General features: G+C 38.0%; 2 protein-coding genes across 4 annotated transcripts in view; one reads left to right on the plus strand and one right to left on the minus strand.

Moving 5' to 3' along the window:
- Nucleotides 1–940, minus strand: part of SENP7 (SUMO specific peptidase 7) — a 149,081-nt gene extending 148,141 nt beyond the window's left edge. Inside the window, exon 1 of the mRNA XM_042954733.1 lies at nucleotides 917–940. The gene's annotated coding sequence lies outside the window, so the exon portion shown is untranslated. The remainder of the gene's footprint in view (nucleotides 1–916) is intronic.
- LOC122229520 (putative protein FAM172B) lies at nucleotides 6–11,702 on the plus strand. 3 transcript variants are annotated; one of them, XM_042954744.1, is made up of 2 exons: nucleotides 6–995; nucleotides 10,239–11,702. In XM_042954744.1, exons 1-2 carry the CDS (start codon nucleotides 975–977, stop codon nucleotides 11,331–11,333), a joined length of 1,116 nt encoding a protein of 371 aa, XP_042810678.1. In that variant the 5' UTR covers nucleotides 6–974; the 3' UTR covers nucleotides 11,334–11,702. The 3 variants fall into 3 exon arrangements, with proteins under 3 accessions (XP_042810678.1, XP_042810677.1, XP_042810676.1); XM_042954743.1 differs by lacking the exon at nucleotides 6–995 and adding an exon at nucleotides 1,293–1,340; XM_042954742.1 differs by lacking the exon at nucleotides 6–995 and adding an exon at nucleotides 1,299–1,388.
- Nucleotides 11,703–18,546: the final 6,844 nt, after the last annotated feature.

Consider the following 18,546-nt stretch of genomic DNA (forward strand, 5'->3'; position numbering starts at 1 on the left):
CGCTTGCGCAAGAGCCGTCGCCTGCCCTCAGACCGGAAATCAGCTGCCCCTCCCACCTCACCCGGAAATCACTTCCTGGGACTTGTTTTCTCTGCGGGTTGCCACCTCGAATGCCTATTTAGTGGTACTATTCTTGTTATCTCTGAACCTATCGGAAAGTGAGGTTGTGTGCGTGGTTTTAGCCCGAGATCGTCTGCGGCTTTGTTTACTTTCAAGGCTGGGGTAGACTGAAAATTGAAAAAGGGGAAACTTTAGGAACTCCTGTAGTTTAATGACTCTCGCGAGGTGGCCCAGAAAAATGAAAATAAAAGGAATACTACACGGTCTCTCCTAGCTACTTGTCCTCAAGAGTGTCCTCAAACTCAGAAATAAAAAGACGGTAAAGCCACCTGTTAGCCTAGACATTGGCTTAGCATTTGGAGTGGAAATGTATTTGGTCAGCTGAGGAAAAATGGCATAGTAATAAAGAAGATCTCTTTTTAAAATTCACACTCATCATTTTTAAAGGTCCAGAAAAAAAGGTAAACTAGAACTCAGTTTTTTTAAAACATAAAACGCTGAAGTTATAGTAAGTGGATGGCTGTAAACTGGAATTCGTTCAACTATTATTAAAGTACTTAAGAGACTAGCCCAGTCCTCAATGAACTCAGACTATTTTTAGACTTATTTTTCTTTTTCAGTTCTTTCAAAGGGCTCATCAGTTTAGAAAATTGCCCTGTTTTATTGGCCACGATATACATATTAGTTTTTTAAATGTGTAAGATGTAATCAGAGTAAGTTAAACATAATTCAGCTCAAACATTAGTCAGAGGCAAAACGATCTTAGAATGTTCCAAGCAGAAGGGATCTTGGAGCTACTTGAGCTTAACATCCCATCCCCTTTCCCCATTTGACCAAGGCCAATAAAGGGACTTACCTAACTGGCCCTAGAGCCCAGTCTCCTGCTTCTTGAGTCAAGCGTCCTTAATTACTGTATGATGTGTGCTGAGGTACAGGTAAGCCTCCAGGTGTTAAAGCCTATTTGGGCTCTTGGGCTCGGGGGAGTGTTTTACAGGGCAGGAATAGTTGAAAAGCAGGAATATTTCAGAGCTTGATGAGATTGAAATTCACGACAAGGGTTTCATTTAGAGGCCCTAGTTTATTTCTGTTTAGCAAAGCAAAGCACTGTTTAAAGAAAAAAAATAGCTGAATTTTAAGTTTCTTCATAAATCGACGTTTTTCATTGAATAATTTAACTCCGGAATCAAACCAGCTTAATTCATTTGCCAATATTGTAGGAAACAAATTAACTGCAAAAGATGGAAATAGAGCTGAGAGATGGGAACATAAAAAAGGAAAGTGTAAGTAGGCCTTATCCATTTCCACCCAAATTAGCAGCTTCCATAAAAGTAAGTGTTTTTAAAGTTTAGCAGTAAGACATTAGCTTATAAGAAATGAAATTATAAGAAGTTAATTATTTAGTTTGCAAATGTGTCACTTAGACTTCTTGAAACAAATAATACCGTTCTGCTAATATACCGTGTAGCCAATTTGTCCCTTTGAATTGAAACTTGTTTCAAATAACGTTTGAAGATAAATGAACTTGAAGCTCAAGAATTTCAAATTTGCTTTTGGACCAGTATTTTTATTATTAGAGCATTAATCTCTGTCTCATAGTTAACTGCACTGCAAACAACTAAAGGACTAAAAGTTCAGTTTCTACTTTTGAGAGAGTCAACCTCATTTTGCCTTTCATAAAAATAAGTGATGCTCAGGTGAGAGGTTTCTTATGTTAAAAATAAGAAAGACCAAAAAAAAAAAGTGATTGTCTTAGTATGTTTGGGGATAATGTCATTTTGCTTATGTACATTTAACTCACACTGTATAGAACCTTTCAAATTAAAATTATTTGAGATTAGAAATTCATCAGCCCAGTATTTTATAAGAGGAGAGGATGGACAGGTGTTATCTAATGGGTACGGCTCTTTATTGAGCATTAAAGGTGCATAAAAGTGATTACATTAAGTATTATATTTTTATTTTTGTTCTATGCAGTGGGTTTGGTTTTAATAGTTTCAAGACAAAGAGACAGTATGAAATTGATCAACCCTTTGTTTTACCCCTGGATTAACAATTTCTTTGAAGAGAGCTTAATAAAATCTGCAAAAGGCCCTTTGTCATCACAAGTGAATTAACTTTAAGTACAATATGAATGTAAAGAGGTTTAGATGGGCACTATAGATATCTGGACTTCCTATTTTAAAAACTAAAAGAAACAATGTGGAATTTCTTACCATGGGCTCCAGGAAAGCCTACAGTTTGCAAAGATACATGGAGTTATGTTATGTTGCTATTCGCTCCATTTTCATTAGTAATTGACTTTTATCTTTAAAATACTGAGAATTCTTACGTGAAGCAAGTTTTTCTTCCACATATAAATGAAGTAATCTGTAATTCATGAAAAGATACATAAGATTGTTTAGTTTTAAAGGTATCTTTTTTTTTAAGTTAGTTTTAAGGATATCTTTTTTTTTTTTTTTAACAGTCAGCAACTGTAACTGCCCTGCAGTGGAACGGCCTGTTTCCACAAGTTATGAAAACCTGCAGTAACTCTAGGTATTTGAGGAGTAGATGGATAATCTGTTGTCCAAAAAGCTATAGAAGGAATCTGTGTTCAAGTTAGTTCTCTTCTTCAGAGAGAAGCATTGGAAGGCCCTTTAGGGATGGCTGGCAACACTAGCCATCAGTTGTTATGAGATGTTTCTCTTTATAATAGTTGACTAAACTTTTTTTTCTTTAACTTTTCTAGAAACTTCTGTTGCATACTCAAATTTGAGAAACCCAAGATTTGGTGACATCTAACTTTTTTTCTTTCTATTTCTAATATTCTGTTTCTATTCTATTCTATTTTTCTTTCTATTTCTAATAGCCTATTTCTGTGTCTTTACCTCAGCTACATTAAATTCAGCCACTTTAGTCTTTCCTGGGGAGAGGTAGGTAGGGAGAAGGAATCCTAGGAGGAAGGGATTTAGTTTGCTTTTTTTGAACCTTTCACATATGTTATTTCATTAGCTTTATCATTTTCTAGTTTTTTTTCTGTAATTTACTAAATAGAATTGTATACAAGCATAATTTTAGTAAAAAACTTCATTTTTGCATTCTGTGTTGAGAATAATCTGCTTTTGTATGAAAATAGTAATTATTTTCTTAAGACATGTTTTCTAGGATTCTTTATTTTGTTTTTCTAAATAAATAAAATCATGGTCATTGTAATAAAAAGCATTTAGATATTCTTAAATTTTCTGAGTGAAGCATCCTTCACTCTGTGCTTCCTAATGGCATAGGATATACAAAAGACCTCCAAAGTATACCAAAGGACTATAATCACTATAATAAGGTATTACTGAGTAACCACGGTTTTAGATGCTAACTTCTCAGGTGGTAAAATTTTATTTTCATAAAAGCTTACTGTTCATCTGTGAAGAATGTAAAATATTGCTTAGTAAAGCCAATTGATGATCCTGGAGAGAAAAGGAGCGCCTTAAAATCAAGCTAATTAAAATTATGTGCATCTGTGATTCTATTGCCCCAACTACTCACTTGTCAAATTCCTAGAAAGTAGAATGGTTTGCTAGGGGCTGGGGCAATGGGGAAATGAGTAGTTATCCCTTAATGGTTACAAAGTTAGATTTTGGCAAGATGAAAAACGTTCTATGGATAGATAGCAGTAACAGTGGCACAACAATGTGAATCTATTTAATGTCACTGAACTGTACAACTAAAAATGGCTAAAATAGTAAATTTTAGTATATTATACTACAATTTTTAAAATAAATAATTAGAGGGGCGCTGGGTGGCTCAGTCAGTTGAGCGTCCAACTTTGGCTCAGGTCATGATCTCGCAGTTCATGAGTTCAAGCCCCTATCGGGCTCTGTGCTGACAGCTCAGAGCCTGGAGCCTGGTTTGGATTCTGTGTCTCCCTCTCTCTGCCCCTTTCCCACTCAAGCTCTGTCTCTCTCTTTCTCTCAAAAAATGAATAAATGTTAAAAAAATTTTTTAATAAATAATTAGAAACAATAGCCATCCCTAAAACAAAAAATAACAGCTGTGTCAATCACCTAATCCAGGTTACTAGAAGAACCTAATTTGAAATTCTCATTAATAATTATTACTTTTTTAATTTTTCTTATGTTTATTTTTGAGAGAGATAGAGTACGAAGGGGGAGGGGGAGAGAGAGAGAGAGAGAGAGAGAGAGAGACACACACACACACGCAGAATCCGAAGCAGGCTCCAGGCTCCATGCTGTCAGCGCAGAGCCCAACAGGAGGCTCCAAACTCATGTAGCATAGGATCATGACCTGAGCCAAAATCAGACGCTTAATCAACTGAGCCACCCAGGCACCCCTAATATTCTAATTAATGATTATATACTATTCTCCATTATTCCATTCAATGTAAAATGACTAGGCTACTTGATGTAAGACACTAAGTGTCTAACAAATACCTTCACTAAATTTTTGGAAGATGAATGAAATAAGTTAAATATTATGCATTTACAAGATCACCGGTGAAAATGAATCTTCTCTCAGTCTCCTAGAGCTGCCTGAGTTACTTTGGGTGTGTCATTTTACTTTGAAAATCCTTACTTCTCTATAAAAAAAACATTAACAATGAATATCAATAACATGCTTTGCAGCTCTAATAATCTTATTCCTAAAACTAAGCTATCTTGTTCCAACCCAATCCTTAGAGAACTAAAAACAGTTTGATGATTTTTCTCCTTTATTTAAATGAACCATCTTGATTTGTAAAAGAAAAAAACATAAATGCATAGGATATTCTCTAAGAATGATTAATAAATTGACATTTATTAACTTTAGAGTTATACAAGAAGCCTCTATAATTTTTAGAGAGCTTTGTGTGCATCTTTCTCCTGTATATGCAGCTAGAGGTCTTTTGCTCTTTACTAACTTATGCCCTTAGCAAAAATCATAAATTTCTAACAATAATACTTAAGTGCTTAGTATGTACCGGGCATTATTCCAAGAACTAGAGATACAGTAGTGAACAAAACAAAGTCTTTGTCCCTGTTCTCATGGAACTTACATTCTAATGGGTTGGCGGGGGAAGGGGTGCAGAAAATAAGCAAGTATATGTCAGCTGGTAGGAAATAAGTGCTTTAAAAAAAGAGAGGTAGAGAGAGGGAGGAAAGTGAAGGGAAAGGAAGGAAAGAGAAGGGAAGGAGCTAAGCATAGATAGGAGAATGAGGAAGAATTAGAATTGCCCTTTCAGATAGAATGCTCACATCTCTGATCAGATAACAAGTGGACAGAAATGTGAAAGAAATGAAATATCTACAGGAAGAGTGTTCCAAGCTGTGGGCATAGTAAGGGGGAATGCCCTAAACAGGAGCTTGCTCCACAGTTGGAGGCAAAAAGGGCAGGTGTGGCTAGAGTGAAGTAAGCAAGAGCATAGTGGGAAATGACACCTGAGAAAGAGCTAAGAGCCAGATCATGCAGCTAGATGAGTAGGCAAGTAAGGCAATGACATTGAAGAGCTAAGGGCCATGTGGGACCTTGCAGGCAGTGATAAGGACCTAATCTTTTATTCTGAGAGGGGAAACCATTGAGAATTTTGAACAGGTGTGTGAGATCCAATTTAGAGGTTTTGAAAAGATTACACTAGCTGCTATGTGGAAAACAGACTGCATGATGATAAGAGCTTATGCAAAGAGATTATATAGGAGACTTGATAATGTTACTTGATAAAGTTATTGTTGAGTTGAACTAGGGTGATAGAGGTGGAAGGGTGATAAGTGATTAGATTACAGGTGTATTTCAAATAACAGAGCCTAGGGATGCCTGGGTGACTCAGTCTGTTGAGCTTCACATGTGACTCTTGATTTTGGCTCAGGGCATGAGCTCATGTTCCTGAGATGGAGCCTGCTTGGGATTCTCTCTCTCTCTCTCAATCTCTCTCTCTCTCTCTCTCTCTCTCTCTCTCTCTCTTTCTCTCTCTCTCTCTCTCTTTCCCTCTCCCCTCCCCTGCACACACATGCACTCTCTCAAAAAATAAAAAATTAAAATACATTAAAAAAAATAAGAGCCTAAAGATTTGCTGATTAATTGGATTGACTGTAAAAGAGAGAAGGAACATTTAAAGCATGAGCAACTGAAAGAATAAAGTTGCCATGTACTAAGATAGTAAAGAGTAGAGAGAGTAGATTGAAGAAGGTATTTTGGGCATGTTAAGCTTGAGATGGCTATTTGACATCTAAGTCAATATACCTAGTAGACAATTAGATATAAATTTAGGGGAGAGTTTCAGGTTGGAGGATATTAACCAAGCAAAATGTGCTAGAAATCATCTAGCTTTTCATTCTGGAAGATACTCTCTACCTTGCTCCTGTTCACCCCATCACCACCTATCCTTTATATATCTATGTGCCATTTTGTTTTTCCAGTTTGCAAACTCTCATTCTTCAGCCCTGAGAAGTGTCTCAAACAACTAAGTATACAAACACCGAACAAAAGTGGAAAAGATCATTAAATGTTGTGCTATGTGCTGTTAGAAAATACTGATTAAGGGGCACCTGGGTGGCTCAGTCGGTTAGGTGTCAGACTTTGGCTCAGGTCATGATATCATGGTTAACGAGTTCAAGCCCCACATTGGGCTCTGTGCTGATAGCTCAAGGCCTGGAGACTGCTTTGGATTCTGTGTCTCTCTCTGCTCCTCCTCACTTGCACTCTGTCTTTCTCTCAAGAATAAATAAACATTAAAAATTTTTTTTAAAAATACTGATTAAAAAAGAATGAAAATACTGATTTTGTTTATTTTACTTTCTGATTAAAAAAGAGTTAAATAGCTAACAAAATTCTTTGCTTAGTTCTTTGAGGTTTTTTTTTTTTAAGAAGAAGAAATTGATCTGTTTTTTAAAAATTTTTTTTAATGTTTTTATTTATTTTTGAGACACAGAGAGACAGAGCCTGAGCAGGGGAGGGGCAGAGAGAGAGGGAGACACAGAGTCCGAAGCAGGCTTCAATCTCTGAGCTGTCAGCACAGAGCCTGATTCAGGGCTGGAACTCACTGTGCGATCATGACCTGAGCCGAAGTCGGACACCCAACCGACTGAGCCACCCAGGCGCCCCAGTTCTTTGAGCTTTTTTTAAATTTTATTTATTTAAGTAATCTCTACCCCTAACATGGGGCTCTACCTCATGACCCCAATATCAAGAGTCACATATTCTTCCTACTGAACCAGCCAAGCACCCCTAAACAGGGTATTTTAGATCTGAGAGACTATTGGTTTTCTGTGCAAACCTGGTCATCCATGCCAATTTATAAAATAGAACTTTCTTTTTAAAGAGCAATTTGGCAATGTCTGGTGAAGTGAAAGATGCTGATATAACCTAGAAATTCCACCTTAAAGTATATTGCCTAGGGAAATTTTTGATATGTGCACAAAAATATAGCTATAAAAATATCCATTTCAGTTTTGTATATAATAGTCAAAAATTAGAGCAATCTAAATGTTCTTCCACAGGCAAATGGTTAAACTATGGCATATTCAAGAAATGGAACACCAAAAACAAAATGAATGATGTAGAAATACATTTATTAAATGGATAAATATCACAATGTTAAAGTGAATAAGGAAGGCTGGAAAGAGATATATATGGTTTTTTACTTCACATTTCTCAAAAATGAATATCATCCTGTCTAATTTCACAGAACCTTCCATGCATGAGACACTATGTAGTATGGTTTTTGCCTACATTAGTTAATTTCACACAACAGCCTTGTGAAATAATGTTATCCCTATTTTTCATTTATTCTCTCAAAAAATATTTATATAATATGTGCCAGAGGGCATTCTAAACACTGAAGATATAGTAGTTAAATAAAATTCCTGTTCTCCTAGAGCTTTCATTCTAGTGAGGGAAGACGTAAAGCTGAAAAATATACAAGCAATTATGTATTAAGTGGTAATGTAGACTATGAAGAAAAATAAAGCAGAGTAGCAAGATAGAGAGTAATAAGGATCACTATTAAATAGCATAAAGTAAAACTCAGAAGATGAAGAAACTCATAGAAGGTAAGAACCTGCTGAAAGTCACTCGAACTGAAAATCTGGAGCTAGGGTTTAAACCTAAATCAATCTAATTCGACAGACTTCTCTCTCTCTATATATATTTATTTATTTATTTAAATTCTAGTTAGTTAACATATAGTGTAATATTGGTTTCAGGAGTAGAATTTAGAGATTATCACTTACATACAATACCCAGTGCTCATTACAGCAAGTGCCTCCATAATACCCATCACCCATTTTGCCCATTCCCCACCCACCTTCCCTCCAAGAGGTTTCTCCTTTTAATTTTTTTTTAATGTTTTATTTATTCTTGAGAGAGAGTGACAGAGCACCAGCAGGGGAAGGGCAGAGCAAGAGAGGGACACAGAATCTGAACCAGGCTCCAGGCTCTGAGCTGTCAGCACAGAGCCCGACACAGGGCTTGAACTCACAACCCATGAAGATCATGACCTGAGCTGAAGTTGGATGCCCAGCCCAACAGGCTGAGCCACCCAGGCACCCCAAGGCTTCTCCTTTTAAAGGATAATTAGGTCTATCTGTCATTTACACTTTGGAAAGACATTAATTACATAATGGCCCCTGTGATCAGCAACACTAGAAGAAAAGTGTTTTTTTTAACGTTTTATTTATTATTGAGAGAGAGACACACACACAGAGCGTGAGCAGGGGAGGGGAAGACACAGAATCCGAAGCAGGCTCCAGGCTCCAAGCTGTCAGCACAGAGCCCAATGTGGGGCTTGAACTCACAAACCGCGAGATCATGACCTGAGCCGAAGTTGGTCGCTCAACTAACTGAGCCACCCAGGCACCCCAGAAAACAGTTTTTTAATGGAACAGGAGGGAATAGAGAACAGTCTAGATATGTTGGGTGGTTTGGACAACCAAACACCTTCATAACATAGCCGTTACATATGGGAATCAGAATAAGTTTCAGAAAGTGAGAAAAGAGTTAAGAAAATAAAGTAAGCAAGCACCATCTTAATTTTGCCATAAGCCTTAATAGTATCATGAGTGTAATTAAAAATCATTTTCACTGCTACTTATTGGAAGTGAGTCATGGATTACCACTGTCAATGTTAAGAAATTAAGCAGAGAACATATTCATATATTAGTTAAGAACATGAATTTTAGAGTCCGACAACCTCAGTACCCAATCGTGTATTTAATAATAATTTAATGAATAATCTTCAGGGCAAGCCACTTAACCTTTCAAAGTCTTTTCTTTTCCTTTTAGGCTTTGTCCAAAATAACTGTCTAAATTAACTTTTTAGTCAGCCACTTTTTTCTTCTCAGACATCTGAAATACCATATCTTCATTGTAAGATAAATTGATCATAACCTGTACTGCCTGGTTCGCATTTCACCCCCACTGCCATCCCCTGCCATTTATTTAACAGCAAAAATTATTGAATGCTGACTGTGGAAATAAAGCCAAACCAAATGAGAAAAGCAAAACCTATTTATTCTGTGCTAGCTATATCAATGTAGTCAACCACATCACTTGCATTTTGGCAGAGACTCAAAGGAAGGCAGAAAACTGGGAAAGCTTTACAGTGGAAAATAAGAAAGGCTGTTGGTATGTCCTGATTGGAGGCTGTTGGCCTGGGGAAGCTGCAGGTGGGCTAACTAAAAGCAGAATATCCTGTGTGATTGGTTAGGGATGCATATTTGGCTTTTTCTCATGGGTCCTAAGTTGGAAGCAGGGATAAAAATTAGGAAAGCTCTCAGTTATTAGTCAAGTCCTGGCCATTTGTGGCCAGTTGTAACAGAGGTTATTGTTTAGCTTGCTGGATTGTCACTAGAGGTAGTAGTCTGACTTCATACAAATCTGACTTATAGCAGGCTGGCTTCCTGGGCTATTTGTTGTAGATAAGGGGTTGGCTTCCTGGGCAAGTTGCTATGGATTGTGGGTCAGTTCTGTCATTATGTATGGTCTGGCCATTGTCCCATACTTAATTATCCCTTACTACTTTGCATCATTCACAATTATTTTGAGTTAAAGTCCTTAACTCAGATTAAGTCCTTAACTCAGTCCTTAATTTAGATTAAAAGGTAATGTATTAGTGAAGTACTTAATTTTAGAATGATTTCCCACAGGAATAATTTAACAAGCGGATATTTTTAGTTTTTTCTACCACTGACATATTATTGCTTTTTTATTTTCAGTGGTTACCAGTTACTCGGGAGCTGAGCTTCCAAAAATTTATTGAACAATCTGACTTACTAGAAGAACTTAAATATGACTTCAATGAAAAAGCTGAATTGAGACACACTGAGACACAAAGGCCTTTTGTTTTTAACTATTATAAAAATGTCTTTGAGAGGAACAGCAAGCGCTACCAGGCCCTTGGCTATTTGCTTGAACAATATATTTATGAGCTTTTGGAGAAAGTATGCAAATTACAAAAAGTATATATCCCACCAGAGGCTGATAAAGAACCAAAAAGCTTCTTTTTCATGAGTGAGAGAGCATTAACAAGTCATCGTTCTGTTCTTCTTGTTCTTCTTCAAGACCAAGGAGTCTTTAGAGCTGGTCAGTGGAGTCAGCAGGCAATAATACATCATGGTCTCCAACATGGAAGTCAGATACCATGTATTCAAATGGCATTGCAGGCACATTATGATGTAATTGTGCTAAACCCCAATGACAATTTCATCGACCTAAACATGGAAGAAGAGCAGAAAGGCCTTTTAACACAAACTAAGGGGTCATCTTCCCTAAAAATGGTTCCAGCAGAGAACTTTTTATCTGTCCAGCAACCTCTCCAGTGCACCCCTAAAAGATGCAGCAACACTCCTGAAGAACACATGGCTTACATTTGGGATTACTTCATTTCAAAGACTGAAGGCAAGGATGTTGCCTTCATTGTACATGGTTACGGAGGCTTGGTTTTTATGGACTTACTTGTTCGTAAAAAGTGGGAAGTGATGAACAAAGTATATGCTGTTGCCTTTATTGACTCTGAACATCATGTAGGACACCAGCTGGGAAGTGATGTTCAGTTATTGGCCTGGATAAAGCACCACTGCCGTGAATGGGTGACAAGCCCTAAGCCTTTGGATAAACCTGCAGCTACTGTTTTAAAACAGGAGTTTCCTATGGTTTCTGCTGGTACAGAAAAACACAACTTAGCCCCTTCCTCTAGCCTTCAGTCAATTTTTAAATACTTTAAAAAAGCTTTGAAAGCCAAAACAACTATTAATTTTTCTCGAGTGCCAATAGTAACTAGAAGCTCCACAAAAAGAAAGCAAATTGCTTAACTTACTTTTTTGTCACCTAAGATTTTTTTTGTCCCACTGAAATGCTGTGAATGTAGATGCTAGAAGAAAAAGAATACTCTGCAGTATTATGTTATGAAAAGAATATACACAGTGTTATATTCTGGCTTGAGGTTTGATTTGTTACTTTTTTTGAAAAGTGAATATGTTCTTTTTTTTAGCCTATTGATGAGCTGGGCATCAGTCAACGCCATCATTAATATTTTACAGTATTAGTCAAGTTAGAGGATCTTTTGAAAACCTCTCTTATGTTTTAATAGAATGACACCAAAACTGCAGTTGATAGAAATTAAACACTAAGTCAGTCTTCAGTTTCTATGTTGTTAATGCCATACTAAAATTATAAGTGAACATAAAAATGATTATAAACTCCATTTTTGTATGTTTGTGTTCTGTTTGAATTTATTGTTCTTACGTTGAAATTTACTTAAAGTGTTTACTCATACCTTCAGCTAATATTTGAGTGTCTACTATGTCCCCATCAATAGTACGTGTTGAGGACACCAGCAAACAAGACCAACGTTGCCTTTATCCATATGGAGTTCACAATGAACAACAAATTGAAAGTGTGAAGAGTGTTCAGAAATTCAAGGTGCCATGGAACATCTAGTATGAAAGCTAACAGCCTTGGGGTGCAGGTAATACGTCTGTGAGAAAATGACGCTTAGTTTGAAAGACAACAGCAGTTGGGAAAACAAATTCATAGGCAAAGGAATAGCATATGCAAAGGTCTTGAGGTGGGAGAAAATAGTCCAGTTAACTGAAGCTAAAAAATTATGGGAGAGCTGTGTTAAAGAAAAAATTATTCATGACATTTATTAAAGACATAAGGAAGACTTTAAGAGGGATTGCTGCAATGGGGGTTTTGAAGTTGGGGAGAGAGATCAGCCTCAACTTCTAATTCACCAAGGACAATTGAGGGGGCAATATTATAGCCAAAGTGTAGGGTGAGGATCAGTGAATGGAAAATTAACTAAGAGGAAAGAAACATCAGGCATAAGAGAGATTCTTACTAGACTGACTCAGCGTAATTCTTACTGAAGCCAGGCCAGGTTGATAACACATTGACAGTGGAGGATGAGGAATTTTATCAGATCTAGAGGATGATCAAGTGCCAAAAATGAGAAATTTTCACTGACAGCCAAATTCTTGCTAAAACTAGACTAAGTGACAACAACAACAACAACAACAACAACAACAAAAACTGGACTAAGTGGACCAACGATGGAGTCCAACATCAGAGCCTAGCTGAGAGGAGGGCTCAGAGGAGCCAGACTCAGATTTGGTCAAGGAGAGGTTTTGTCAGTAGTTAGAAAGTTAAGTTAACAAAATAAGCAGAGGCAGCTTGCTTAAGACTGCAATGGCCATGGTTATGATTTTTGACTTTATTCTCATAACAGTAGAAAACACTGGATGGTTTTAGACAGGAGAATATTCTCAGATTTACATTTTATAAAGAATATCCTGGAGTGCCTGGGTGGCTCAGTTGGTTGAGCATCTGACTTCAGCTCAGGTCATGATCTCATGGTTTGTGGGTTGGAGCCCCATGTCGGGCTCTGTGCTGACAGCTCAGAGCCTAGAGCCTGCTTTGGATTCTGTGTCTCCCTCTCTCTTTCTGCCCCACCCACCCACTTGTGTGCTCGCTCTCTCTCTCCCTCTCTGTCAAAAATAAACATTAAAAATTAAAAAAAAAAAGAATATCCTAATTGCAGTTCAGAGAATAGATTAGAGGAAGCACAAGCTTGTAGGCTGGGAGACCAAATTAATTTTGGTAGTATTCTGAGAAATGCTTAATATTAATTCTTAACTACGAATACTAATATAGTTAACACTAATGCTTAAATACTAATATTTAATTACTTAATACTTATGCTAAATACTAATACTGTGATTGCTATGAACAAAATTTTATGATTGGAGGTTAGGAATAAGGAGAAGGAAATAAGAAGGAGGACTCCTGGATTTTTGGCTTGAGCAACTAGATGGATAGAAATACTATTTGTTGAAATAGGGACTATTGACAAAAAAATTTATTTTGGCTGTTCCAGAAGTTGTTTTTTTTTTTTTTTTTAGTTTATTTATTTACTTTGAGAGAGAGAGGAGAGAGAGAGAGAGCACAAACAGGGGAGGGGCAGAGAGAGAGGGAGAGAGAGGATCAGGCAGGCTCTGTGCTATCAGTGCAGAGGCGGACGAAGGCTTGAGCCCATGAACTGTGAGATGATGACCTGAGCTGAAAACCAAGAGTCAGATGCTTAAATGAATGAACCACCCAGATGCCCCTGTTCCAGAAGTTTAAAAAGAGAAAAAGGAGGGGGTTACAATTATCTATCTGTCCATAGATGGGTAAGAGAAGAACCCATACAAGACATGACACTTGAAGAATTAACTCTACCATATCTAATAGGACATGGAGATTTTTCTCTTCATTTTTTTTAATGTTCATTTTTGAGAGAGAGAGAGAAACATAGACTGAGCAGAGGAGGGGCAGAGAGAGAGGGAGACACAGAATCCAAAGCAGGCTCCAGGCTTTGAGCTGTCAGCACAGAGGCCAATGCGGGGCTTGAACCCACGAACCATGAGATCATGACCTGAGCCGAAGTCAGATGCTTAGCTGACTAAGCCACCCAGGAGTCCCAACATGCAGATTTTTCTGATACAGCTATTTCTAGTGTCTTTCTAATATTCCTATTCACAGTGTTTTTCAACCCAGCATATACTATAATCCCTGTTATGTACTGAATGTTTGTGTCCCTCTGAAATTTATATGTTGAAATCTTAATCCTCAATGTGATAGGTGTGGGTCCTTTGAAAGGTGATTAGGTCATGAAGGTGGAGTCCTTATGAATGGGATTAGTGCTCATATGAAGGACACCCCAGAGAACTCCCTTCTGCTATGTGAGGACACAGCAAGAAAAGAGCCATCTGTAAATCAGGAAGTAGCCCTCAACCAGACATGGAATCTGCCAGTGCCTTGCTCTTGCATTTCCTAGCCTCTAGAAAAGTGAGGAATAAACATTTGTTTAAGCGTCTAAGTCTGTGATACTCTGTTATAGCAACCCAGACAGACTAAGACAAATCTTTATCAGAAAGACATATTTCAAATTTCTTTCTGTACCATGTCTTAAGTGGCATAATGGGGGGGGGGGGTGGGGGAACACTGAGTTGTAAATCAGGATGTGCAGGTTTTAAATGAACCTTTGCTTAAGGAACGGTTAGTGAAGGCTTTTAATGAAGCCTTGCTTAAACCAGTTACTCTCTCCCAGTCCTTACTTTTCAATTTGTAAATGAGGTGAGCTTTGAAGTCCTTTTTGACATAGTCTAACTAGAATGCATTTAATGCACTTAATATGAAAAGCACCAAAAAAGAAAAAAGTTTTTAAAAAAGTTTCCATGAAAGTTATTCTATCTTGCACTTAACTAACTTGGAGTTGATGTTTCTCATAACTCCCAATTTACTATTTAATCTGGTAGTCAGGTGTATTAGTTATCTATAGCTGCATAATAGATTAACCTCAAAACTTGGTGGCTTAAAACAAAAAATATTAGTTCACAGTTTCTCTTGTTCAGAAATTCAGAAGAAGTTTAGTGGGTAATTTTGGCTCAGTATTGCTTAGGAGCATACAGTCAAGATTGTTTGGAGTTGCAGTGATCTAAAACCTGACTGGCTGTTTGGCAGGAAGCCTTGGTTCCTCACCAGGTGGACCTTTTCCATAGGCTGCTTCTGCTAAAGAAAAAAATTATTCTGACACTTGTTAAAATGGTAAGGAAGACTTTATTCAAAACTGTTGCAATTAGGGATATTGCAATAGGGAAGAGAGAATGAATTCAACTCTGAATACAGCAAAGATAGCTGGAAATTTGTAACAAAGAGCAGAGTGAGGGTGTCAGTGACAGAAAACTACTAAGAGGAGACATCAGGATAAGGGGCTTATTACTAAAGGCAGGTCAAGGACTTAGACATCAAGAGTGGGGAATGAGAAACATGATCAGATATCAAGAGTGGGGTGTTGATTTAGCAAGATTCTTGCTGAAACTAAACTGTGCAGCCTTACAGAAGGCCAAAGTTGAGGACTATTCCAGAAGAGGGCTCAGAGGAGCCTAACTGAAGTTTCTGAAATTTGTCACTTGGGTGTCTTCAGGACATGGCAGTCAGCTTCTCCAAGGGTGAATCATCCAGGTGAAGGAGCAATCAGGAAAATGCACTGCCTTTTTATGACCTACTCTCTGAAGTTGCATACTGGCCCACTTTTATTTTTTAATTGGTTAGAAGTGAGTCACTAAATCCAATGGAAGAGGAATTAGGCTCCACTTTTTAGAGAGAGTGTCAAAAAATTGGGGAACATATTTTAGACCACCACATCAGAAATGATGTCAGTTGAAACTAATGGTATAGGAACACAACTCAGTTGTTGGTCATGAGATTATCTTTGCTCTAAAACTGTTTATCTTGCCATTTTAATTTTTTTCTTGTTTTAATAAACTTCTCTGTATGTTTATTTTTTAATGTTTATTTTATTTATTTTTGAGAAAGAGAGAGCAGGGGATGGGGCAGACAGAGAGGGAGAGAGAGAATCCCAAGCAGGCTCTGTGCAGTCGGCACAGAGCCCAACGTGCAACTTGATCTCACGACCATGAGATCATGGCCTGAGCCGAAATGAAGAGTCAGCTGCTTAACAGACTGAGCCACCCAGGCGCCCCAACAGCTCTGTATATTTAGAAACTGGTTTCTCCTTTTCCAAAACATCAGCATTTTTGCTACAGATAAATGCTTGCTTTGAAAATTAAGGTTTTTTAAGCTTTCTCTCCCAAGCATCACCCTATCTGTTCCCATACTCTGACTCCTGATATCTATGTTTTTGGAGCCTGAAGGGAAAAAGGACATGTCCAGTTCTCAGCTATCAACTGCATACCAGAGATGTATATTGATATTGAAAAGACTGACATGAGAGGGGCACCTGAACTCACAGCTCGTGGGTTCAAGTCCTGCATTGCGTTCTGTACAGCTGAGAGCCTGGAGCCTGAATCAGATTCTGTGTATCCCTCACTCTCTGCCCCTCCCCAACTAGTGCTCTGTCTCTGTCTCTCAAAAAATAAAATAAAAACATAAAATAAATAAATAAATAAAATTTTTAAAAAGACTGATATGAGAGGCCTTCAGGAAAATCCTAAGATCTTGTGATGTCAATATGATGATTTTTTTTCTCCCTTTCTTGTGGAAAATAGTTAGAGGTAATAGGCTATTATTATTGTTTGTAAGCAGAATGCATCAAGATTTTCCAATACTTGGGGCACCTAGGTGGCTCAGTCGGTTGAGCTTCCAACTTCAGCTCAGGTCACGATCTCACAGTCTGTGAGTTCGAGCCCCACATCGGGCTCTGCGCTGACAGCTCAGAGCCTGGAACCTGCTTCAGATTCTGTGTCTCATCTCCCTCTCTCTCTGACCCTCCCCCGTTCATGCTCTGTCTCTCTCTGTCTCAAAAATAAATAAACATTTTTTTAAAATTAAAAAAAAAAAAGATTTTCCAATACTAGACTAAACATATCTTAACAAAAAGGAGAACATTGTTTGCAAATTTGCTAAGGTAAGTCTTTTAAAAAGAAAACAAGAATGGGGTGCCTGGGTGGCTCAGTCAGTTAAGCATCCGACTTCAAGTTCAGCTCATGATCTCACAGTTCAGGAGGTTGAGCCCTTCGTCGGGTTCTGTGCTGACAGCTCAGAGCCTGGAGCCTGCTTTGGATTCTGTGTCTCCCTCTCTCTGCCCCTCCCGCAGTTTGTGCTCTGGCTCTCTCTCAAAAATAAATAAAAACATTAAAGAAATTCCTTACTTGCTTTTCAATGTTTCTTCAAACACAGTGGTTCTCTAACATTAGAGTGTATTAGGATAACCTGGAGGTCTTATTAAGACAAAGATTGGTGGGTGTTACTGCCGTAGTTTCTGATTCAGTAGAATTGGTAGGTGGGGCATGAAATTTTGCCTTTCTAACTAGTTTCCAAGGGATGCTGATGCTGATCTTGCTGGTCTAGGGACCATACTTTGTGAACCACTGTTAGAAAGAGTAAATAATAAATGGCTACAGAGGTAATAAATTTACCTCCTGTGAGGTCAAAGTTATGACGGATTATCATGTGGCCTATAATTTCCTCCCCTGAGGAAAGCAACAAAAGGGGTTTCTTCATTAAGCCTATGATTATGATCCATGTGAACTGACACATTTATCTTTTCCTCCTGTAGTGAGGCAAGGGTCACATCTCACTCTTCAAAACCAATCCTTCCAGTTGTATTCCACATAATTTAAAAACAAATACAAATTAAAAATAAGAGACTTAATTCCATTTCCAGAAATGGAAATGCAAAGTAAGCTGCCATATCTATAAATTGGCATAAATTGGCTTCTATCCCCACCTATTTCTTCCTATCTTCCTGTTATAGAAGAATTTTCTCCTGCTGTCCAAGACCAACCCTCCAACTGTCCTCTGAGTACCACTTCTTTCAATCTTCTCAGGATGTTCACTCTTCTCACTGTCTTTTATTTTCCTAATTCCCTTGCTAACAATCCTTTAAGTTGATCAAGTCTCTCCCAACATAGCAGTCATAATAATTAGCACAAATTTCCTAGATGCAACATCTGGGGACTGAATCCATTGTATATTGCCCCTGCCAAATTTCATTAAAACACTTACGCTTGCTGACTCCATTTTCTCATAATCCACTCATTCCTTACCCACTCTTCATCTGGCTTCAGCCTCCAAGTCTCAGTATATGGTCCCAATGCAATGGATGCTTTTCAGTCTGTGCTACATAATGAACAGGCAGCATTTGACCCAGTTGACCCATTTGAAGCCCATTGGGTCTCTCTTCCTTGAAACACTCTTCCCTTGGTTTCTCTCATTTTCTGATTATTTTCTTCCTGTCTCTCTAGCTGCTCATTTTCAGTCTCCTTTGTTTACTCTTCCTCTCTACTCAGACACTGGGTAATCTCTTCCACCCACATAGTTTCACAGACTCTGGTTTCAAAGCCTCTTTCATAGCTCTCAAATCTCTGCCTATGGTCCATTCTCTTTCTCCTTAACTCTAGACCCATGCAGGGGTGCCTGGGTGGATCAGTCAGTTAGGCATCCAACTTTGGCTCAGGTTGTGATCTCATGGCTCATGAGTTCGAGTCCCGCATCAGGCTCTGTGCTGACAGCCTGGAG

Source organism: Panthera leo, chromosome C2 (genome assembly GCF_018350215.1).
Source record: "Panthera leo isolate Ple1 chromosome C2, P.leo_Ple1_pat1.1, whole genome shotgun sequence".
NCBI lineage: Eukaryota > Metazoa > Chordata > Mammalia > Carnivora > Felidae > Panthera > Panthera leo.